This window comes from Ochotona curzoniae, unplaced genomic scaffold, assembly GCF_017591425.1.
Source record: "Ochotona curzoniae isolate NIBS_2020 unplaced genomic scaffold, NIBS_Ocur_1.0 contig_2861, whole genome shotgun sequence".
In the NCBI taxonomy this organism is placed as follows: domain Eukaryota; kingdom Metazoa; phylum Chordata; class Mammalia; order Lagomorpha; family Ochotonidae; genus Ochotona; species Ochotona curzoniae.
In genome coordinates, this window is record NW_024465620.1 from 1,956,606 (window position 1) to 1,979,425 (window position 22,820).

At 62.6% G+C, this 22,820-nt stretch overlaps 2 protein-coding genes across 6 annotated transcripts; both read right to left on the reverse strand.

Annotated features, from left to right (window-relative positions):
* Positions 1 to 837: 837 nt before the first annotated feature.
* KCNC3 (potassium voltage-gated channel subfamily C member 3) lies at positions 838 to 10,505 on the reverse strand. 5 transcript variants are annotated; one of them, XM_040978325.1, is made up of 5 exons: positions 9,345 to 10,226; positions 5,232 to 6,342; positions 4,725 to 4,727; positions 4,146 to 4,337; positions 838 to 1,005 (listed from the first exon to the last, which is right to left on the reverse strand). In XM_040978325.1, exons 1-5 carry the CDS (start codon positions 10,224 to 10,226, stop codon positions 869 to 871), a joined length of 2,325 nt encoding a protein of 774 aa, XP_040834259.1. In that variant the 3' UTR covers positions 838 to 868. The 5 variants fall into 5 exon arrangements, with proteins under 5 accessions (XP_040834259.1, XP_040834257.1, XP_040834258.1 ...); XM_040978324.1 differs by lacking the exons at positions 838 to 1,005; positions 4,725 to 4,727 and adding exons at positions 1,694 to 1,800; positions 3,799 to 3,925 and having other exon boundaries at positions 9,345 to 10,505; XM_040978326.1 differs by lacking the exon at positions 838 to 1,005 and adding an exon at positions 2,981 to 3,925.
* A 3,253-nt stretch (positions 10,506 to 13,758) lies between these two features.
* NAPSA (napsin A aspartic peptidase) lies at positions 13,759 to 19,892 on the reverse strand. The gene is made up of 9 exons (XM_040978035.1): positions 19,772 to 19,892; positions 16,353 to 16,494; positions 16,160 to 16,283; positions 15,877 to 15,995; positions 15,450 to 15,649; positions 14,719 to 14,841; positions 14,498 to 14,642; positions 14,145 to 14,243; positions 13,759 to 14,043 (listed from the first exon to the last, which is right to left on the reverse strand). Exons 1-9 carry the CDS (start codon positions 19,858 to 19,860, stop codon positions 13,834 to 13,836), a joined length of 1,251 nt encoding a protein of 416 aa, XP_040833969.1. The 5' UTR covers positions 19,861 to 19,892; the 3' UTR covers positions 13,759 to 13,833.
* Positions 19,893 to 22,820: the final 2,928 nt, after the last annotated feature.

Sequence of the window (22,820 nt, forward strand, 5' to 3'; positions counted from 1 at the left end):
GGGGCGGGCAGGGCAGCAGAGGGGAAGTCCCAGGCTGGTGTGTGGGAGGCAGATTTGAGGGGTGTGGAGTGCCAGGATCAGTGTAAAAGGATCTGGGTGCAGCTCTCCAGTCCTGGGAATGGGATTGGGGCCGTGGGAAGGTGGGGTGGATCGTGTGCTGGGGACAAGATCATCTTGGAACTCTGGGGGTGTGGGGCGCAACTGGGTCCCAGCAGCAGGAACCGAGGCGAGCAGATCCCTGGTGGGGGTGGGGGCAGAGGCTGGGAGCAGCTGTCACAGCCACGTGGCTGCCTCCCTCAGGCTCAGCCCTGAGCAGGCAGCTTTACTGGGGCCAGGCTAGCTCCCCTGCAACTCCACGAGGTGAGGGCGCCCACTTCCCCAGCCCAGGAAGCCGGGAGCCCCTCCGGAGGTCTCACAGCGCTCGGCTCCAAGCCCCCTTCCCTCCAACTCGCGCTTGCAGCCGCTGGCGGCACCTTATTGCTGAGGTGGAGCCGAGGAGGGTGGGGTGGGGAGGGGAAGGGCATGCAGAATAGTGGAGGTTTCTCAAGATGTAATTGGCATAATTTGGCCTTATTTACACAAGTGGATGGGAGGGATCATATGGCTGTGGAGACCTGAGAAGGCTTTTTTTGGAAGGGAGGGGGAGTTGGGGGATGGGATTTGGTTCCTCCCCGTTCATCCTGGAAGGGCCGAAGGGGGGAGGAGGGAGGGGCCCAGGGGTGTCTGCTGGCGTCTTCATTTCCATTGCATATTATTAATGACTTTTGATTTTTTTTTTTAAAAAACCCTTTCCCCCACCCCCCACCCCCAGCTCCTTGGACCTTCTTCCCAGTCACCCCCGAGTCCCCCCACAGGGGGGAGGGGAGCACTAAAGGATGGAGGGCAGGGTTGGAGGAGCGCGGCGGGCAGCCCGGGGAGAGCCAGGGGGGGTGGCCAGGGGCGCGAGGCGCAGGGACACCCCGCTGAGGCCCGCGATGCTGCTCAGACTGCGGGACTTCTCGTAACCTGGGGAGGGACAGAGAACGGGAGGAGCATGGAGGGAGGACGGGTGGGGATGGGGCCGAGGCGGAGAGACCCCAAGACATGGGAGGGGAGACAGATGGGGGAGGAAAGGGGGCAAGGACAGCCCGAGAGACCAGGAGGGAGGCAGATGGAGCCGGGTGGACGGCGAGGGCAGAGACGGAGAGAAGGGAACAGAGGGCAGTCAGTCTACACCACAGCACGGTCCAAACACGGGGAGGGGAGACTCAGGGTTAGGAGGCGCCCACCGAGCCTCCCCCCACCCCCTGGGGGCCCTTCCCGCTCCACCTCTCTTCCCCCCACCCCACCCCATTGGTCCTCTTCTCAGAAGGTGAAGGTGGGCAGCGAGGCGGGATGGTGGGCGGCAGGGCCGGCACGATGCATGTAGGGGAGCAGCCGTGGAGCGGGTGGGTGGGGCGCAGGGCTGGGGCGAACCTGGCAGCGGCCAGAGATCTGGGGTGGGGGTGACGGAGCTGAAGGGAGCAGAAGCTGGCGGCGGTGGTCTTGGGGAGGCAGATGAGACTCCGTGGAAAGTGGGAGGGGCAAGACAGACTGTGGGCAGGTGCTGGCAAGTGTGTGGGGACGGGGCAGGGGCTTCGGCTCCGCCGGTGCCTGGGGGAGCGCAGAGCGCTGTGGAGGAGGGGGTCCTGCCCCTGAGAGAGGGGAGCTGTAACGCGTATCCTGGAAAGCCCTCCCATCCCAGCCATTCCCAATTGCTAACCTGGGGGGAAGGGGCAGGGGGGACCGAGGGTCTCCCGAGATCTCAGGCGGTGACAAGAGCTGGGGACAGAAATACACAGAGTCAAGGCGAGGGCAGGATGGTCGGGGGGACCCCCCAACAGCCTCCTGGTTGGGGGGATGGAGGGACGCTGATCTCCACGATGGTGTTCTCCAGGGTGAAAGGGAGCGATGAAATGGGGGCGGTCAGAGAGACATCAAATATGGAAGGAGCTTCCGGGTGGCTGGAGGGGTTGGGGGTCGGGGTCAGGGCTGAGGACAGGGGGGTACTGGGGAGGGCACGGACTGGGAGTAGGGTGGGTAGTTAAGGGAGGGGGCAAAAGGACACGGGAGGGGGGGCAGGGTGCAGGACCCGGAGCGCAGGTGCAGCCAGCCCCATCGGCTCCAGCCATCATTTGAGTTCAATGAAAGGGTTTTGGCACTGGAGGCAAGAGAAGCAGGGACCTTCTTTGGTGGCCCCCCCACTCCCACTGCTCCCACACCCCACAAGTCTCCCCTGCCACCTCTCCCCATCATCTCCCCACTCCCTCCCATGAGGGTCCCTCCAGACTCAGGAACTGGAACAAAGGGTGGGTAGGGGGTGCAGGCAGGGAGGGGTTGCTGGGAGGAGCTGGGGGAAGGTGGTGAGATGAGAATGGAAGGTGATGATGGTGGAGGAAGAGGTGCAGAAAAGAGAGGGGAGGGGACCAGGAGCCAGACAGGCCCCTGTGGACCTGGAGCTGGAGCCAGTGCCTTGTCCTGTCTGCTCTGTGACCTGGGGCTGTACATAGATGGTTGTCTGAACTTATGGGAAACATGGGAACTGCTGTGGGGCTGTCCTGGGGGCTCCTTACGGACCCCCCACCTCCACCCTGTGGCAGGAAATCTCTAGGCCCTTTGGGTGTTTGTTGAATGAGTAAGTGATGGTTCAAGATCATTGCTAAGATGGAATGTAGCCTCACCGTGACCCCCAAACCCCATGCTTTCCTCCCAGACTGTCAGCCACAGGAAGTCAACCCACAGCAGCACCCAGGGCCCTGGGCTCGCCCTTCCTCCGCCGACAGAGGCCTCCACAGCTCCCCGCTGTAAAGTGGCCAGAGCTCTCTCACTCTTTTCTTTTTCTCAGTTGTTGATGTTCTACTTCCCGTCAGGGGTCAGCAAACTCTATCAAGGGCTGGCTGGTCAGTGTCTGGCCGGTGGCTGTGTTCCAATAAAGCTTTATTGACAAAAGCTTTTAGCCCATTAGCAAGGCAGGTTTCTTGCCTGGTTGGCTGCCAGTTCTCTCCAGTGCAAGCGTCCTCAAGAACATTGAACAAACAAATGCCAGGAAAAGAGCTGGGGTGACCTCTGCTTGCTGGCTCACCCTGAGCTCACCTTCTTGCCTGTCCCCTTTGCCCCTTGGCCCCCCAGCTCTCCCTGCCTTGCTCCTTCCTCTCTGGGCCCAGCTCAAGCCACATCCTCTTCCCCTGGACCCTCTGCCTCCTGATCCGCTCTTCCTCCTCCTCCCCCTCCTCCTCCAGTCTGTGCCTCAGGCCTCCCCATCACCATCTGCACAGAGAGCCTCCCTACTGGGGCCAGAGTCCCAGGGGCTGGGGGAAGTTGAGGAGCAAGGGGGCACTTTTCTCACCCCCATCAGCACAGATCTCCAGGGTCTGCCAACTCCAGCCCACGGGGGCTCCCTGAGCACAGCAACTAACAGGGACCACCTAGGCATGTATCCCCTTTCCTGATTGAACTAACAAGTCCAAGATGGAGGCAGGGAAAGCAATGCTGATGGAGATGAGGATGGGGCTCAGTTGTGAGGGCAGGGTCGGAGGTCAGGTGCTGAGTGTGCAGGGAGGGGTGAGGTTAGTTCTGGGGGGTTAAGTGGGGTTAAGTGAGGGGTGTGCTGAGTCTTGGGGTGGGCAGGCAGGTGGGGGTCAGTGTCAGGGGCTGGGGGTAAATGGGGTGCAGCTGTTCAAGGTGAGGGGTGGGAGTCTCAGTCAGTGGGGGTCTGCATGGTCTCAGAGGGGTTAGTCAGGAGGGAGGGGTTAGTCAGGGGATGGGTGGGGGGCTACTTACCCCGGGGGAAAGGGGTTCGTCCACTAGGGGGATATCCAGGCCGCGGCGTTGGCGTTGAGGTCGGGCAAGAAGCTTGGGGGGCCTGGCTTACGCCAGTCTAGGGGGGTCATTGGGGCAGCACCAGTGGCTGGGGGTAGGGGAAGAGGCCAGAGAGTCCAGGGGGCAGGGCGGGAGGTGGGGAAATGAAGATGGAATAAAGACAGGTGAGGGTCTGTGTGAGGGACTAAGGGCAGGGGTGGGAGGCTGGGAGGAAGGTGGGGAGGGAAGCCCAATGCCACCCCCATCACCCCTCCTCCCTCCCCTGGGAGAAGGGGAGGACGCAGGGACCCCATGGGGGGTCACCTCACCTTTCCGGATGGAGCCGTCAGGGGAAGGGGCGTAGTCGGTGAGTAGGAAGCAGGCTCGGTCGCGGCTGTAGCGGCCCCGGCTTCCAGGTGTGATGGGGCTCTTGTCCTCTGGAGACATGGCGGGCTGATCGATAGCGGGGCAGTCCTCGTGGGCCAGCGCAGCTGCTGCTGGGTCCCCATTGGGGCGAGGATCTGTGCCAGAGACAAAAGGGGAGAGTGGAGGGCTGGGAGAGGATGGTCCCAGAGGAGCCCAAGAACTGCAGGTAGGCACTTCCCAAGGTGGGCACTTACAGGGGCACCTGGTGGGTTAGGGGTGGTCAGCGAAGGGTGCAGGGGGCTAGGGGTGCCAGCTTGTTGTTTTGGGGCCCTGCACTGAGCTGACTGGGGAATATGTGACAGGGACAGGCCTGGCAGCTGCCAGGGGAGGACATGGTGGGGAAGGGCTGGGAAGGTGACGGGAGGGAGGGGGAGGCGGGGGTCCCCCAGGCTCTGACTTGAGCTATTTTTAATGGGTGTGAAACTGGGTCGGTGGCTGAGGGAACGAAATGGGGGCCGGGTGGCCAAGCTCCCTTTATTGACCTACTTAAGGCCTGCTGGGAGGGGGGAAGTGGGGTACACACCAGCCTTTCCCTCCTCCCGGACACCTACATGGGTGCTGCCAGCTCCTTCCCAACACCAGACACCCCCAGCTCACTATGGGCCCCCCAACCCTGTGTCTTTGATCTCAGCTGCCAAAACCCCTCCTCTGCCGGAACCACCACTCTGTCCAAGTTCTCCTGGCTCTGGGGGACTATTTGTATTCCAGCCTCAGCCTGCCACGGCCAGGGGTGCTCAACCTCTGTCTCTGTGGGGGAGTCCCTCTCCTTGCACACCCCCTCCCCCTGGTCCACAGGTCCTGCCTGTGGTCAGCACAGCTGTCTGCTCTCTGGCCCTGGCTCCAGCTCTTCCCTTCTCTTCCCTATCTTGCGGACCATGGGGACTCCTTCTTGCCCACAGCCCCACCATGCCTCTCCTCCTCTTCTTGCTTGCTCCACCTGCTCACCCTCGCCCAAACCTCTCCCACCACCAGCCCTCACTCCACCTCACCTGCCCGGTTGATCTCAATGACTTCTTCCTGAGCCAGTGGGCAGGGCTCGCCAGGGGCGGACAGAGGAGGCAGCCCCATGATCCCCAGCCCACCCGCTCCCCCCCTGAGCAGCCCAGGGTGCGTGTGGGGCCCCGGTGGGTAGGCCCCAGCCACAGTCACCCCCACAGAGGGTGGGGTGATGGGTGGTGGCGGGCTGATGCCACCGCTGCTGCCGTGGTGCGGGTGGGGCGGGGGTGGTGGGGGCGGCTCGGGCTTGCAGTAGTTGGGTGAGCCGGGCTGCGGGGGCCGGGGGATGTGTTTGTTCTTCTTCTTGGGCAGCTTCTGCTTGGCCATGGCCAATGAGTAGTACATGCCGAAGTTGTTGACAATGACGGGCACGGGCATGGCGATGGTCAGCACCCCAGCCAAGGCACACAGTGCCCCGACCAGCATCCCTGACCAGGTCTTGGGGTACATGTCTCCGTAGCCCAGGGTGGTCATGGTGACCACAGCCCACCAGAAGCCGATGGGGATGTTCTTGAAGTAGGTGTGGTTGGAGCCCAGGATGTCATCAGGGTCGGCGCCGATGCGCTCGGCGTAGTATATCATGGTGGCGAAGATGAGCACGCCCAGGGCCAGGAAGATGATGAGCAGTAGGAACTCGTTGGTGCTGGCCCGCAGCGTATGGCCCAGCACACGCAGGCCCACAAAGTGGCGCGTGAGCTTGAAGATGCGTAGAATGCGCACGAAGCGCACGACGCGCAGGAAGCCCAGCACGTCCTTGGCGGCCTTGGATGAGAGGCCGCTGAGCCCGACCTCCAGGTAGAAGGGCAGGATGGCCACGCAGTCGATGATGTTGAGGCTGCTCTTGAGGAACTCCACCTTGTCCGGGCAGAAGGTGATACGCATGAGGAACTCGAAGGTGAACCACACTACGCACACGCCCTCCACGTACGTCAGGAAGGGCTCCGTCTCCACCTCCACGTTGGTAATGTTCTCCGGTGGGGCCCCCGGGATCGGCGAGGCCTGGGTCACCGTCTTGTTGCTGATGTGGATGAAGCCCTCGTGGGTCTCCAGGCAGAAGGTGGTGATGGAGATGAGGATGAAGAAGAGCGAGGCGAAGGCCACATACTGCAGGGCGGGAGGCAGGAGGGGAGAGGTGATCGGGCAGCAGCAGCTGCAGGCTGACCCTGCCGGCTCCCCCCAGCCCAGCCAGCTAGCCAGCCTTCCGAGCCTGTGGCTCCATTCCCTGCAGCGCCCAACTGACTCCTCTGAAACTAACAACAGGGGACAGGAAGGAACAGCAGTGGGAGGGGAGCTGGCCCTGCATGCAGAGCAGATGGCCAGAACCTTTCGTGGGAACAGCCTTGCTGGCCCCTGGCTCTGTCGCCCAGATCACCTCCCCCACCCTCCTGTTCTGAGTCTCCTGCAGGTCCACGGGCCCTGCAGAGGGACGGGGAAAGGGGGCCAAGCTCTCACACCCCCTTCCCCCAACCACCTCCAGTGTTGCAGCTTGGAGCTGTGGAAAAGGGAACGGGAGGAGGTGGGAGAGGACTTCGAGAGTCAGAGCGCCCGCATTTTGGGGTCTGGCTGGCTTTTAACCTGCCAAGTGCAGGCTGGGAGATGACGCTTTCCAAGCCCCTTATACCCATGGGGGTTTTCGAGAGGGTTTGGTGTAGGTGAGTGTAGAAGGAGTTTGGCTTTCAAGGCAGTGCCTGGCCCAGGGCCTGGAACACAGGAAGCTCTGAGCTGTGAGGGTACACAGGCCCCCATTAGCCAGTGAGCCAGGGTTGGCCTCGGGGTCCACCCAGGGGTTAAGGACTTTGGTGCTAATATCCAAGCTGGGGAAAAGGGTAGAGCTGGGTAACGGCCTCACTTAGAGAGGACAGGGCAGGGTGGAACCCCAGGAGAGTGGGTCGTTAAAGAGAAGGCTGCTGCAGGGGAAGTGGCAGGGAAAGGCAGACACCAGGGCCAGAGGGGTGAGGGAGCTGGAAGTGGGGTACCAGGGTTGGCCCCCGTCGTGTGGGGTGCTGATGGAAGCCTGGAAGAGGAGTGGGTGTGCTCAGGTCTTAGGGAGAAAAAGCAATGGGTGAAGCTTGGATTGTCAGCCACGGGTGGGTTGGTGTGTGCTAAAGGGGCAGGCGTTGGGGTGAAGAGAGGACCCCAGTAGGGAGGGTGGGCATGGGAGCTTGATTTAACCCGAAGCATAAAACAGAGGGCAGCCTGGCTCAGGCCGCAAGCGGAACCCTGGAGTGGGCCGGGGGTCCATGCTGGTCCTCTCTGCCCACTGCCCGCCTCCCCTGGATTCTCCGCAGTGGTTTCAGAGGCCAGAGGCCGCCGCAGAGCGCATGCCCCGTGCTTCCCCGCCCCCTCCAAGGCTGCGGCACCGCAGTGGGGGCGGGCCGGCCGGCCGGGGGGCGGGGCGCACAGCGGCCAGCACCATGGACAGCTCCCCCGCCGCAGTGCGCAGCCGCAGCGGCCGGCAGCCGCCTTAACCCCTTCCGGGCTCGACCCGGCGGGAGGCCACGCACCAGGAGTTTCACATGAACTCCTTGCCCTCAGGACGAGGCGGGGACGATAGGCACCCACCGCAGTGCACAGCTGCACAGCTGCCTCAGTCTCTTACCCCATGGGGGCTGAAGAGCAGAAGGGTTAGGGAGGCAGAGCGAGGCGAGTAGAGCTGGACTCTCCCAGCTCCCAACTCTGGGTTCTGCCTGGAGGTTAGCAAGTGCTGAGCGCGCCTTGCAGACTCAAAAATCAAGTGTAGAGTGACCTCGGTGTACGTCCCAGACCCCTAGCCCGCGCAGCCAGGACTCTCCCTCCTCCTCCTCACTCAGCACCCTTCAGTGGGGTCACGGAGCGAAGGGCGCCCAGGCGGGGGGCGGGGAGGAGGGAGGCGCTCAGAAGCCCGAGGGGCATCTAGGGCCACGTCGCTCGCGCACATCTCCCTCCCCCACCCGACCCCAATTCTCGCCAAGTCAGCGCTTCTCAGGGACCAAACTTTACGCGTTGCCTCCGGCCCCCCCTCGCTCCCTCCCCCCGACGCGAATGCGGCACTGCGGCTCCGTGCGTCCTTCCCGGGGCCAGGACGCGCACTACGGGGGGGAGGGGGCCCCGCCGGGCTCCTGGGGTGACTGGGCCCTCGGAGGGCTCCTCCCCCTCCAGCGGGTCCTGAACTGCACCACCCCCTCACAACATCTCCCTCAGGGGTCTCCAGGGACATCTCTAACGGGGAAGTTAGAGATGTTTAGGGAAAAGTTTTCTGGGAGAGACAGAAGTCCAGGGAAACTCTGGGGTTGGGACGGGGCTGCGGGTGGAGGGGAGAAAAGGTTGGGGTGGGAGCTCTTGGGTTTGGTGGAGGAGAGGGTGAGGGGGCCCAGTCCTGGGGGGCGTCTAAGGGAGGGAGGGAGGCAGTGCAGCAGTAGCCAAGGGAAGAAGGCCTTGGAAGCTAATTTCAGAAGAAAGTTTTGGGACAGATGGCTTGGGGCGGGAGGGGCCAAGGCCTGAGGGTGCACTGGGGAGGGGGCAGCAGAGGGGAAGTCACTTCAGGGACCAGGAAAGGAGCTGGAGGGCTGAGGGAGGGCGGGGGGAGGGAGACTAGCTGGAACTGGGTCTTGCTGAGACACAGCGGCTCCTCTGGGGAACTCGGGTGGGAACACGGAGGTGGGTGGGGGGACACCCTGAAACTCAGTGCTGTGGGGTTCCTGGCTAAAGTAAGTGGTTTGGACATTCCCCTGGGGGGGTCTCGGAGACTGGGGGTGAACAGAAAGAGGACGGGACTCAAAAATTGCCAGGGGACCCCAAACTTAGTGAGGAGGAGGCCCAGAAAGGTGCTGGAAGAACCTGGGGGCAGAAGAGGGGGCTGCAGGAGTGGGGACAAGTGTTCAGAAGCCCCGGGGCACTTTGGGGTCTAGGAAAGGTTTTCTGGGGTGTGTGTGTTGGCGGAGTGGAGTCTGGGAAAGGTTTGAGGTGCCAGGAAGGAAGTTTCTGCCTAGCGAAGCGGGTTGGGGATGGTGGGGACCCCGGGTAGGTTCCGGAGGGCAGGGGTGCGTCTGGCGGACCCGGAGCGGGGAGGGGGCGTGTTCCGAGGAGGTGTGTGAGCTCAGGGTGGGGTCAGCGTGCGGGGGGCTCACCCTGGCAGCCCGCGACGAGTAGGGGTCCTCGAAGAGCGCCCACACGCGCGGCTGCCAGCGGCGCCACCACGTGCCGCCCGCGCCGCCCGCGCCCCCCGGCGGGCCCCCGGCGCCGCCGCCCGCGTCCTGGAAGCAGAGGCGCTTGAGCTCGCCGCCCGCGCCGTCCAGGCCGCCGCCGCCCGCGCCCGCCTCGTCGTCCAGGCCCGCGTCGTGGGCGCCGCCCGCGTTGGCGGCCCCGGCGGCGCCCGAGGGGTCGGGCGCTTCGAAGGAGTCGAGCGCCTCCTCGGCGTCGCGGTGCTGCCGGTAGGTCATCCAGCAGCAGGCCTCCACGTCCGTCTCGTCGATGCCCCAGAAGCCCAGCTCCTCCTCGAAGAGCGGCCCGCACACGTCGGCCGGGCAGTGCAGCTTGCCGGTGCGGTAGTAGTTGAGCACGTAGGCGAAGACGCCCGGGTGCCGGTCGAAGAAGAACTCGTCGGCTCCCGGGTCGTAATCGAAGCGGGCCGCCGCTTCGGGCTCCGTGAGGCCGGCCAGCCGCGTCCCCGGGAGGGTGCGCAGCGTCGAGCGGTACGTCTCATGGCGCACGCCGCCCACGTTGATCACGATCTTGCCGCTGTCGCCACCGCCGCCGCCGTGCCGCCCCATGGCCGCCGCCGGCAGCCCGGGGCATGGCTCGGCGCGCCGGCCCCCGGGCCCGCGGGGTGGCGGGGGGCCCGCCGGGGACGCGGCGGGGCCGGGCTGCGCAGGCTGCGGCGGCGGCGGCGGAGCGGGCGGCGGAGGAGGCGCGGGCAGCGGCGGCGGGGACTCGGGCGGCTGCGGCGCCGGCTGCTGCTTGCTGGCCCCCTGGCGCCCGCGGAAGGACGAGACGCAGACTGAGCTCAGCATTGGACGGGGGGCGGGGCTGCGGGGCGGGGCCTCGAGGGGGCGTGCCGCAGGGCAGACGCGGACGGGATTGGGTGGGAGGAGGGGGGCGTGCCCGTCGAGGGCAGAGTCAGACACGATTGGGCGGGGAGGAGCGGAGGGGAGGGAGAGGAGGTGGAGCCCTGCTGGGGGAGGGAGTGAGAGAGGAGCGTCTCTGATTGGCTGGGGGAAGTGGGCGGGGCTCAGGCGCGCTGATTGGAGACGGCACGGTGGAGGGGCGGAGAGTCAGGGGGCGGCTCCGGTACCGGTTATTTAAAAGGCCCGGACTGGCCCGGAGGGGCGGGGCCCCATTGGGAAGGGCTGCTCTGATTGGGGGGAGAAGGGACGGAGGCAGGGCGAACCAACTAACGCTTGCACGCGCAGACCTGCCCATCAGTGGGCGGGGCTACACGGGGAGGGTCGCCTATCAGGGGCGGGGGGCGGGGCCTGGACTGTGGTCGCCGTCCTGATTGGGCTGCGGGACAGGGGGCGGGGCTGAGGCGAGCGCGGGAACGTTTCCCTGGACTTCAGGAGCCGTTTGAGGGGAGCGGAGATGGAGACTCGGTAGGGCGGCAGCGAGGCCGGGAAGCCCGAGTACGGCGAGGCTGCCAGCTACAGTCGGGTAAACGGGGCTGAGCTGGGAGGATGAGCGTGCGGACGGACGGGGTGGGACTCGGGGGAGTGGACAGCGCTTGGATGGGCTGTGGGAAGGCCAGGCGCAGCCGGGGGCTCTGCCGCAGCGGGGCGGGCTGAGGTCGCCAGGCGCCAAGGGACTTGCTGAGGAGCACGAAGCTCCCGAGTGGAACAGAGAGGAGAGGGATTCTAGGACGTCGGAGAACCGGGGCGAGGACCCTGACTGACGGCCAGCGAGCCCTAAAACGTGCCAGACAGGAGCTTCCAAACGGTGCGGAGGAGGAAGCCTAGACGCCGGCCGGCTGCTGAAGCGCAGGGATGAGGAGGGGGCGTGAACTGCGTGATGGGAGAGGGCGGAGGGCACGAGACTCGGAGGCACCGGGCCGGGGAGGGCAACGGGGCGGGGCCGGAGCCTGCTGGCCGCCGGGAGGTGGGGTCAGAGGCGGGGCCACACTCAGGGGCGGAGTCAGGTGGCCGCCGGGAGGTGGGGCTAAGGCGGAACCACAGCCAAGGGGCGGGATTAGTTTACCGCGGAGAGGTGGAACCGGGGGTGGGGCTAAGCTAGGGGCGGAGCCAGCTGGCCGCCGGGTGGTGGAGCCAGGGCGGGACGAGGCTAGATCTAGGGGCGTGGCCAGGCGGCCGCCGGGAGGTGGGGCCAGGGGCGGGGCCACAGTCGGGCGGGGTCAGACGGTCGCCGGGAGGTGGGGCCAGGGGCGGGGCCACAGCCAGCGGACCGCCTCTCGGAGCAGAGCGCAGGCGCGGGGCTGCGGCAGGTGCAGGCGCCTGTGGGAGCGAAGGGGGCGGGTCAGGGGCTGCATCTCGGGCTGCCCAGACCTGGCCCGCCGCCTCCCACTGCAGGGTTGCACTGGTTCGTATCGCCTCCCCCCACCCCAGACCCCGTGTCTGTCTCTTGCTGTCCCTCTCCGCCGCTTCCGTGTTTATCCTGCCGTCTGTATCCCCACCGCTCTCGGCATCTACTCTCCCCCTCGATTCTGTCACCCCCCTCTTCGTCTCCAACCACCCCAGTCCTTTCCTGTTAGTCCCTGTTAGTCCCTGTGCCTCCAACACTTAGAAGGGTGCACCCCTTCTAAGCCTCTGCCCCATTCCTGAGACTCCCCTCTCTGTTTCATCTCTCTGGGTCTCTCTGCCCCCCTCTAGGTCTCTGTCCCCTCTCTCTAGGTCTGTCCCCTCTCTTTCTGGGTCTCTGTCCCCCTTTCTCGTCTCTCTCTGGCTCTCTGTTCCTCCCCCCCCCCCCAGGTCTCTGTTTTCCTCTCTCTCTCTCTCTCTTTCTCTGGGTCTGTCCCCTGTCTCTGGGTCTCTGTCCCCTCTTTCTGGGTCTCTGTCCTCTTCTCTCTCTCTCTGGGTGTCTGTGCTCCCTCCATCCCTCTATCCCCTCCCCCTCTGGAAGCCGTCCTGACTGCGTCACTGCGGTGCGCGCAGGAGCCAGGGCTGCCCTGCAGACCAGGAGGTAGTTTTCCCTTCACTCCCAGGACTCCCGGACTCTGTCCTGCCCCCATCCCGGGATCTGCATCCTCCCAGCAGCCTCTGGGGGGACCCTGCCGCCCCCTCTGGTACAGCCCTCTGTGGCAGGGGACTGCACTGGCATGGAGGGAGGCTCGGGGCAGTCTGCGTAGGGGCTGGGAGCAGGGCAGTCACCATCCACCTGCTCAGCCTCACCTCAGGCACGGGACAGTTCCTGCGGCAGCCCTTCTTGTTTTGTTTTGTTGTTTTTCTGCAGATGTGGAGGAAAGTGGGGGGCTGAAGGGAGGAGGATGTGGGGTGCAGCAGTGGATCACCCAGACGCCTTCTGGCCCTGGGCAGGACTGACTTCGTCACTCTGCCTGGAGCCCGGATGCCAGCAGAGGATGAAGGGTGCAGAGTGGGGGGCGCTCTGTGAGCCTGGGCTATGCTCAGGGGCGGGGGACGAGGACCCCACGGAGGAAGCTGGTATGTGTGGGCGCCTCCAGGCTGTCCCCGTGCCTGCTGCTCCGCGCCTACCCTTTCTCAGCACCCAAGCACGCGGTTCCTGAAAGCTTGGATTCCCTGCTCGGCCGGTCACCCCCAGAGGCCCTCCGGTCACCCGCAGAGGCCCTGGAACGTCACCTCGCTGAGTGCCGGAGCTCCTCGCCAGCCCCAGGCCTGGGCTCCCCTCCAGGCCCTGCAAGGACCTTGGATCCCAGAGGAAATCTCTAGGCGCTCTCCATCCGCCCCCTCCCACACACACACCGCGCCTGCAGTCCCCCACCTCCAAATCCGGAATGTGGGCTGTCTCATCGCCCCGGTCCCCGGGCCTACTCACCCCAAGCCGAGGCGAGGCGGGGATGGGGGGATCCGGGGGCTGGCGATGGGGGGAGGGGTGACCCAGGCCCCGCAGCTCCGGGCAGCTAGAAGCTGCTGGGGGGGGAGTGACATCACCGCCGGAGGAGGGGCAGCACGGCTCCCCCCAACCCCGGGGGCTTCAGGCTCCGCCTTTATGGCGGCCCAGGGGTCCTGGAATCCCAAGGGGGGCAGAGAGGAGGGAGAGGAGATGGGGCCCCGGGCCGCGGGGTTAGAAAGCCCTTCACCGAGTTCAGCGGCACCCCCTCCACTGCCACCTGTCGCTGTCGTCGCGACCTGTCGCCTCCTACGCCTGTTGTGGCTGCGTCCGCCCCCGGCCGAGCGCGAGCATGAGGTGGACTACAATGCCCGTGGTGCTCCGCGGCACTAGGCGCCTGGGACCGGAGGCAGCGTGGGCGAGGGCCTCATGGGAATTGTAGTACCAGGCCCCCGCCAGTTAGTTGAGGAGCAAGGGTGATGATGATGATGATCAAGGCCTTGCCTTCCGCTCCTGAGGGCTGGACACCTGCTTTTCTTTCCACTTCACACAAACAAGGCGACTCGAGTATTTTGTTCAATGGAAACAACAGCTTTTCATTGGAGGACGGGGTGGGGGGGAAGGCGTCTGGCGCCAGGCAGGGCGTCACCCGGAGCGCTGTGCCTGCCGTCCCAGTCTGCGGGGACGAGCACGGGCCAGGCCCACGCGGGCGCCAGTGTCCGAGTCCCCGCGGTCGAACACGGCCACGTAGGGCCCCAGGAACACGTCGCCGAGGATCCAGAGGGGCCCCGCCGGCGGAGGCACGTCCAAGGCCAGGAAGCCAGACAGGCAGAGGCGGACGCCTCCCCGGGAGATCTGCAAGCCAGGACGGGGTTGGGTGGTCCCTGCTTGTCCCCAGCTCCGGGAAACCCTTTTCCCGGCTCCACCCTGTCCACCCCCCTCTCTGACGTTATTACCTGGATGACGTATTCCTGGGCCGTGAGGTTAAACCAGACCCCTCCAAGGAGGAAGGAGACTGGGGGCAGCTTTGGGATTTGCGAGCACTGGATCAAATACTAGGGTAGAAAACCAACAGGTGAGGGCGTCGGGATCTCACCCGTTGTGCCCCTGGCACGCGGGCATCTTGCAGTCCCCCACCACATTGCATCCTCCTCGGAGCAGTTACATGGAGCTTCCTGACTGCCTTGCACCCCGCAGCCTGCTGTCCTGGGGGACAGCCTGGCCTGCCCTGCTGCCTCAGCCCCTGCCACGCGTGTGCCAGCAAACTCCCTTCAGCCCGCTCAGGCCCTGCACCAGAGTGGGTCCTCACCTCCCCCGCCAGCAGGGGCAGTCCCCCGATGGCTGTGTGGAGGGCGCGGATCTCCTCCGTGGGTCCCGCGATGAGGGACGTGCCCGTGTCCAGGATGGCCGCACAGCCCTGGGCACAGAGAGTCAGCCCCCTGCCCACCTCCATGCTGCAAGGGGAAAGGGGGCAGTCATCCGAGGGGCAGGCACGGCTCTGAGTCCAGGCCTCTGCCCCAGGACGCTCACCGCTGCATGTGGACCTGCCAGTAGGCAGGGACAGTGACCGGCAGGAAGGTGAGGGGTGGGATGTAGTGGGCCGGGTCGGAGCCCCCCAGGACCAGCTCTCCTCCTTCAGGTCCCTCGGGGTCCCTGCGGCGACAGAGTGTGGTCAGTGGCACTCCCCGTCCCCTGAGAATGACCATGGGGGTGTGCCTCAGGTTCTAGCCAAGGTAGTGGTGTGTGCGTGAGCCTTTCTTCACGCAGGTTGGAACCCCGGGGTGTCTGGGGACACGGTAGAGCAGGTGTGCTAACGGGTCTGGCTGCTGCAGGGGACAGCCCCTGAGTGTTGCTGGGCACCGAGCTGGCGCCTTTGAGTGCTGGATTCGTATAGGGCTGGGGTGGAACTTCCAGGGGGAGGGGCAGTTCTTGACCCCTGGTGAGTGGTCGCCAAGGGTTGTATGCTGGAAGTGAGGGACTTGGAGTATTTAACTGGGTGGGGAATGGAATCATGTGTTTGATTTGGAAGCGGGGAGCATTGTCAACAGCCGTCGTGGCGGTTGCTTCAGGCAGCTTCCGTCCTTGCTTAAGGATGAGTGTTCTGAGCAGGGTTCCTGTGTAGTTGGGGGCTGGGTGGCTCTCCGGGAGGAGGGTGTGCACCCTGCTTTGGGCCAGTGGCTTCCTCTGCGGGCCAGGGTGGGGGTGCTTCCCAGAGGAGGACAGGACAGCTGTGTGAGGGCAGCCCTCCCCCGCCCCCATACCTGTTGAGATAAAAGGAGAAGACAGGCTTGTCCAGCAGCCCCTGCTCCACGAGGGCATCCAGAGGGGGCTGAACTCCCCTGACGGCCAGAGAGGGGAAACCGAGGCCCAGGATCCCATCGAAGTGGGCGACCGTGAAGACCAGGCTGGGCTCCCATAGTGCCTCGCCAAAGGTCACTGATGCACTGTGGAGCCCCCCAAGCTAGGGGTGGAGCGGCACTGGTTACTCCCTGGAGGACGTTACCGCCATTTCCAGGAGACCCCACAAAGCAAGGCTTGAATCCAGATCTGGGAGATAACCCCTCTTTCCGCCCAGCAAGCCCCGCCCCTCTTCCCAGGAAGTCCTGCCTGGAGCCCCTCAGGGGCAGCTGGTCTCTCAGGCCTTGGGGTTCTCCCACCTCAGGCATCCCAGGGCCGCGGGTCACTCACCGTCAGCTTGTCCTTACTCAGGATTCCGTCCAGCCGCCCAGTTCCGTACTGAATGGCAAACTTGGTCCCGTTGGGCTGGAAGGAGCTGGAGGCTTTGGGGTTGAAGCGATGGTGGAACCCTGGGCCAAAGGTCACAGAGGGGTCACTGGAGCAGTCCAGTCTCCTGGGTACCCGTCACCCCTTTGACCTGCTCACATGTAAGGTGTCGGAGGAGAACACCGACTCGGACTCCTTCAGGAAGCTGACCCCGGTTCCCCCCAACCCCGTGTCCCCTGACACTCACAGCAGGGCAAGCTGAAGAAGTGGCATCTCTTGGAGGGCACCCAAAGGTTGGAGGACCCGGTGTCGAAGACCACAGAGAAGTTCTGGGGTGGGGACCCCAGCCCGATCTCCCCGAAGTACTGGGCCTGGGGGCAGGAGAGGAGATGGAGTCCAGGGGGAGCTCAGCGGGGGCAGAGGTGGGGGCTGTGACTCACATTCATGTAGTTGGAGAGAGGCACAGAGGTGGGCTTGTCCCTGGGTGATGGGGCTCCCGCCTGTGGGGACCCCGCCAACGCGCCCCAGGCTCTCAGAGGGCTCAGGTGTCTGTGTGCTGGCTGGACACGCTGCAGAGGAATGCTGGGAGGAGACAGGTGGGGCCAGTCAGGCAGCGGGCCACTGCAACGCACCCCATGTCCCTGACTCCCCCCTTAGCTTCCCCAGACCCCAGCTAGGGCAGCAGCCGCTGCCGAGGGCAGAGGCAAGGCTGCGAGGGGCGGTTAATTCTGTCATATTTCTGGAATCGTGTGGGGGGAGTGCTGTGGGGGCGGGCGTTCTGGTCCCTGCACGGAGCGGGATGAGGAGGGCGAGCTCCGTCCATCTGTCAGCTCAGGCATCCATCATTTCCCCACACCGCAAATGCTCCAAATCCCCTGTCTGCTTTTTTGGGGTGCTGTGAGCCACAGTCGCCCCGCTGTGCTGCAGAGCCTGCCAGCTCTTCCTCCTGTCCACCTGCACCTGCAGCGTGAATGCCCCCTGCCACCTCTCTGTCTCCACCATCCTCACTGCCGTTGCCCCTGCACTCCTGCAGGTAAAGGAGCAGCAGCCCTCTGGTCTCCAACCCTGGGGCTGCCAGAACCCGGTTCTGTTCATGGCTGAACCCACAGCAGCTCCTGCTTGCGCTCTGCCCCGGACTCTGTCCCACACGGAGCAAAGGGCTCGAAGCAAGGGCGCTGCTTCCCCAGGCATGAGGCTGAGAACAAAAGCCATGAGGGAGAAATAGTGGCAGGGGTGGCTGAAAACTGCACTTGGGTGCACACCCCAGCATGACTGCACACACACACACACACACACACACACACACACACACACACACACAGCAGAAAACAGAGGAAATAAGGATGAGCTGCGTGCTAACGAGCTTACGTCCTTCATACACAAAGAGCCCTCATGGGTAAATGACAATAGAACAGCTCATTGTTGGAAGGCGGTTCTCCAAGAGCCTCTGCCATGTGGGCAGGAGGGGCCAAGTGTCTACACTCGCTGCCTGTGTGTTGGCCCCTCGTGTCTCCAGGCTGAGGAAATGGGGTCACAGAAGTGCCCCTCTTGCTGTTAGCGGTAACAGGAGCGGTAAGAAGCCCTGGATGACCGATCCCCGAGTCTTGCATCTCTCACAGCCACAGAATCGTGGCCGGGGGCACCCCGTGTTGCGGCAGGTGAGGCCAGCACTTGCCACATCGACACCCCACATGGCAGTGCCAAGTCACACAACTGAGGAGCCTGGAAAGGCAGGAAGAGAGCAATGAAGCAACGGCAGCTCTCCCTCTGTCACTCTGCCTGTCAAATCAATCTTAGAGAAAAACTTTAAAAGCAGAATGTGGCAAACTCCCTTCCCAGTTCTTGACACTAAGTAACAAAATGGGGCCTGGTGCAGTAACCTAGCCGCTAAAGTCTTTACATGAGCTAGGATCCCATATGGGCACCCGTTCTAATCCCAGCAGCCCCGCTTCCCATCCAGCTCCCTGCCTGTGGCCTGGGAGAGCAGTCGAGGACGGCCCAAAGCCTTGGGATCCTGCACCCACATGGGAGACCCGGAAGAGGCTCCTGGCTCCTGGCTTGGGATCGGAGCAGCTCCAGCCATTGCAGTCACTGGGGAGTGAATCAATGGATGGAAGATCTTCCTCTCTGTCTCTCCTCCTCTATATCTGACTTTGCAATAAAAATAAATAAATCTTAAAAAAAATAATGCAAACGGCTTCTAACCACAAGAAAAGATGTTTGACCACAGACAACCTCAACAGAACACCACGGCGACTTGAGAAAGCTTGTTTTGCAATGTTGGCAGCTGGCAGAGGAGGTCTAGACCGGCACACGCTTTACCAGAGATGCTTTGGGAAAGCCTTGAGCAGTCCACACCAGTGCTCGGCTCCACCTGGGGCGCCGATGCTGGCCTCCCACGTGGCCGACGCTGTGAGTTCCAGGTTACCCCACTTCTGACCTAGCTCTCTGCTAACGCACTTGGACAACGCAGTAGAAGATGGCCCCATCACATGGGAGACCCAGAGGAGGCTACTGGCTCCTAGCTTCAACGTGGCCCAACCCTGGCTCTTACAGCCATTTGTGGGGAGTGAAACAGCAGATTTATATATATATATATATGAAAGGCAGATATACAGAAGAAGGAGATACAGAGAGAAAAATCTTCTGTCCGCTGGTTCACTCTCCAAGTGGCCACGATGACCAGAGCTGAGTTGATCTAAAGCCAGCCACCACTTCCTCTGGGTCTCCCACGCGGGTGTAGCAGCCCAAGGCTTTGGGCCGTCCTCGACTGCTTTCCCAGGCCACAGGCAGGGAGCTGGATGGGAAGTGGAGCAGCTGAAACACAAGGTGGCACCCGAATGAGATCCTGACAGGTGAAAGGTGAGGACTTTAGTCACTAGGCTACTGCGCCAGGCCCGAACCGGCAGATTTCAGATGGCTCTGCCTCTCCGACACAGAAATCAGCCCAGCAGGTCCAGCACTGGATGAGCACACGGAGGTGTGTTCTTGAGGCTGTGTCTTAACGGGGAAGTGGGAGCCGGTGCCACGCACTTCACAGGCAACCGCCAGTCACGAGACGAGGCTGGGCTGAGGCTGTGGTCCTTGGCCTTGACCGTGAAGCCAGGGCTGCAGGCCAACCTTCCTCTAAGACCATAGGCTGTCGTTGAGTCCCCGTGGATTGTATCGTAAATGGATGCTGACAAAATCAGTTGTCACTGGGGGTTTGGCCCTGAAGCCTCAGGCTTGCCTCCTGTTGCCCACCTCCCCACACCCGGCCCCCCCAATGCATCTGAAAAGGCAGTTCCCGTTCAGGCCCCTTCTGTGTCGGACGAAACCCATGTGGGCTCAGGGGCTGGGTCTGTCCTGACCGACACCCCTGGGTCCACACTGTGCTCTCAGCCCCACAAGCCTGGGCCCCCTCACGGCCCGCCACCGGGTGAATAGGTTTGAGAGGCAGGCGGATGTCAAGTGGGGAGCACGTTCCTGGAAAAGTCCCCCCCACACACTCACACACCTGCCAATCAACAGTTCCAGGAGACAGGGAGTAAGGAGAGGGGAGAGGCAAGACGAGGTAGGTGAGACCCCCAGACGGCTCCCTGGCACTCAGTGGCTGGCAGGGTGTAACTGGGTGGGTGGAAGTGGTCATCTGAATGTCCCAGGATTGGCGGGGGGGGGGGGTGGATCTCAGAATCAAACATCCCTCCCCAAGCGTCCCAGCCCAGAGTGACCTGGCCAGGAGCCTTCCAGTTTGGGGGCCCAGGGGTAAAACCTGGTTTGGTGATCTGGGAGCCTAAGAAGGAGAAGTCAGGGGTCATGGGCTTCAGCGAGACCTTGATCTTTAGGCTAAGAGGTGACCAGTCCTGCCCCACGTCCATACCGGATCAGCGCGGCTCCCGCTGGCTTCAAGTCCAGCAGGGCAAGCAGCAGCAGCAGCAGCAGCAGCAGCGACAGTGGTGGCGACGGCATGCTGGGCTCCTGTGTGCCCAGGGCGTCCTGGGGGTTGGTTCCCCACTCCGAGGCTCCGCCCTGGTCACGCCCCACCCCTCGGATCACAGGGGTGACCAGGACCTGGAGGCCCTTGGCAGGGCACACGGGGAAGGGCACACGTGACCGTTTTGGAAGATGTGTGTGTGGTACTTTTGCAGGGGGTGGTTTGCCGGAAGCCCTGCTGTTCCTGACTGCCACTTTTTGGGGGCTGACGGTTGCGGGGTCTTCTTGTCCGGCACCTCCTCCCTCCCTCCCACCTAGCTCTAGCTGCACAGTTTCCGGCTTTTACTTTTATCTCTCACTTCCCTTTTTCTGAGGCTCAGGAACCACAGAGGGAGGAGGGACAGGAGGGCGACTGTGAAGGTTGGGGCCGGGTGTGACCCCAGATGCTTCCTCTGCGTGCTGGCGCTCGGGACCCCGACTTTGGAGGGCCACCAGCGGAAAAACCCTCATGCAAGTAAAACTGCCCAGAGCCCAGCCAGGCTCACAGCCACCTGCTGTACCCCTCGCTCTGGCGGGCCATCCCCCCTCCCGCCCCAGGGGGCTTGTTAGGCTTTAACAAATGCAGATTCCTGGGTACCCCTCCCCACCCCACGGACCCCCAGGCTCAGAAGGCCTGGAACAAGCCAGGAAAACGTCAGGTTGCACCGCACCTCACAGGGCTCAACAGTTCTCAGAGAAGCACCATCTGTTTCACTTATTCCCCCACCAGCCAGTAAATAAAAACACACTGCTGCTTATTGATTTGCGATTAAAAAAAAAATAGTTTATTGGGGCTGGCACGATGGCTCAACTGGCTAATCCTCCGCGCCCAAGAATCGGAATCCCATATGGGCGCCAGTTTATATCCCGGCTTCTCCACTTCCCATCCAGCTCCCTGCCTGTGGCCTGGGAGAGCAGTCGAGGACGGCCCAAAGCCTTGGGACCCTGCACCCACGTGGGAGACCTTGTAGCTGCTGGCCTTGAATCGGCTCAGCTCTGGTCGTTGGAGGCCATCTGGGGAGTGAACTAGCGGATGGAGGATCCATTTTTCTTTCTCTCTGTAAATCTGCCTTTCCAATGAAAATTAATTTAAAAAATATATACAGAGAGGAGGAAAGACGGAGAAGATTTTCCATCCGATGATTCACTCCCCAAGTAACCACAATGGCCAGTGCTGTGTCGATCTGAAGTCCAGAGCCCAGATCCTCCTCCGGGTCTCCCACGCGGGCGCAGGGTCCCAAGGCTTTGGGCTGTCCTCCACTGCTTTCCCAGGCCACAGGCAGGGAGCAGGAAGGGAAGTGGAGCTGCCAGTATTAGAACCGGCGCCCATATGAGATCCCGGCACATTCAAGGCAAGGACTTTAGCCACTAGGCCACCGTGCTGGGCCCTTAAATTTTTAAAAATTTTTATTTACTTACTTGAAAAAGTGTCAGAGAGAGAGTTGCATCCTTTGGTTCACTACCCAAATGGTCACAACAGCCAAAGCTGGGTCAGTCTGCAGCCAGAGACCAGAATCTCCATCCAGGTCTCCCACCGGGGTGCAGGGACCCAAGCCCTTGGGCCATCTCCACTGCTTACGCAGGTTCACTAGCAGGGAGCTGAGTCGGAAGTGGAGCAACCAGGACTCAGACCAGCGCACCGATAACAGGATGCAAGAGCTGCCAAGTGACGCCCTTGCTTCTGTTTGCACCGTGCGTTTTCCCCATGAGGCTGTGGCTGTCACAGGAGAGGGGGTCGTCCGTGTGCTGCAGCCAGGGGGGCCCCCGGCCTCCCTCCCACGTCCCTCCTTCAGCCCTCTCGTCAGCAATGCCCCACACGGCCACAGGGTGGCGGTGCGCACCCATGCTCCGCTTCGGGGACCGTGGGATGGCATTCGGGGGCTGTCGCCCATCCCTGGGGACTGATGCGGTTGGGTTGCCGTGAGCAGGCCTCACCTTCTATCCCCACTCTCCCCAGATACAGGAAGAAAAAAGTGGATTGGAGGCAGTTGTCTCCTCCACTTTCCCCACTCCTTGACCCTCTGCATCCTGATTGGTGGTCCACATGGGCATGCGTCCTTCACTACATAAACATCCTCAAAAATAAATTTATAAAAAATTGCAATTGGTAAAGGCAAAGTTTATCTGTTGTTGCGGGCATAGGTTATGTCACCTCCGATTTCATTTTAGAATAGTAAATGTGGAGTAGCTATTGCTGTGGCTGCGAGTGTCGGCATCCCACATGGGCTCTAGTGAAGCCCTGGATGCTCCACTTCCCATCCAGCTCCCTGCTGTGGCCTGGGAAGGCAGTCGAGGACGGCCCAAAGCCTTGGGACCCTGCACCTGCATAGGAGACCCAGAAAAAGCTCCTGGCTCCTGGCTTCAGATCAGTTCAGTTCTGGCTATTGTGGGGAGCAAACCAGGAGATGGAAGATCTTCCTGTCGCTTCTTTCTCTGTAAATCTGCCTTTTCAATACAAATAAATAACTTTTTAAAAAGTATATTTATTTGAAAGGCAGAGTTGCAGGGCGTGGGGTGTTGCACAGCATACGTAAGCTGCTGCCGTCACAGCATCCTATCTAAGTGCCAGTCTGAGCTCTGGCTGTTCCATTTCCGACCTGTCCCCACCAACACCCTGTGAAAGCAGCCAAGCTTGGCTCGCGTGCTTGGGACCCTGTACCCAAGGGGAGACGGGCTGTGGTTCCTGGATTTGGCCTGGCCAGCCTCAGTCGCTGCAGCCGTTTGGAGAGTGAAGCAGTGCGCGCAAGACTTTCTCTCTCTCATTTTTTTTTTTTCTGTCTGCAACTCTTCCAAATGAATAAAAATTAAGATTTTTTTAAAAATAAAAAGGTGTAGTAAGCACTGGATTACACCGTGGGAATTGTGATAAAAATATAACTGTTCATCACAGCCAAGAGGCAAATTAAAATCCCAATCAAATGTCAGTTCACGCCCCCTAGAGTGGCTAGCAAAGGAAT

What these genes read in the sequence shown, in the direction of transcription:
- KCNC3 (XM_040978322.1), bottom strand. Translation starts at nt 10,226, where the DNA reads ATGCTGAGCTCAGTCTGCGTCTCGTCCTTCCGCGGGCGCCAGGGGGCC. An exon ending in ACTCGTCGCGGGCTGCCAGG is followed by an intron (nt 6,343 to 9,344) that starts GTGAGCCCCCCG and finishes CCCGCCCTGCAG; the next exon opens with TATGTGGCCTTCGCCTCGCT. An exon ending in AACCGGGCAGGTGAGGTGGA is followed by an intron (nt 4,370 to 5,221) that starts GTGAGGGCTGGT and finishes ATCCTCTCCCAG; the next exon opens with CCCTCCACTCTCCCCTTTTG.
- NAPSA (XM_040978035.1), bottom strand. Translation starts at nt 19,860, where the DNA reads ATGCCGTCGCCACCACTGTCGCTGCTGCTGCTGCTGCTGCTGCTGCTT. An exon ending in TGAGTAAGGACAAGCTGACG is followed by an intron (nt 15,650 to 15,876) that starts GTGAGTGACCCG and finishes CTCCACCCCTAG; the next exon opens with CTTGGGGGGCTCCACAGTGC. An exon ending in TTCTCCTTTTATCTCAACAG is followed by an intron (nt 14,842 to 15,449) that starts GTATGGGGGCGG and finishes CTGTCGCCGCAG; the next exon opens with GGACCCCGAGGGACCTGAAG.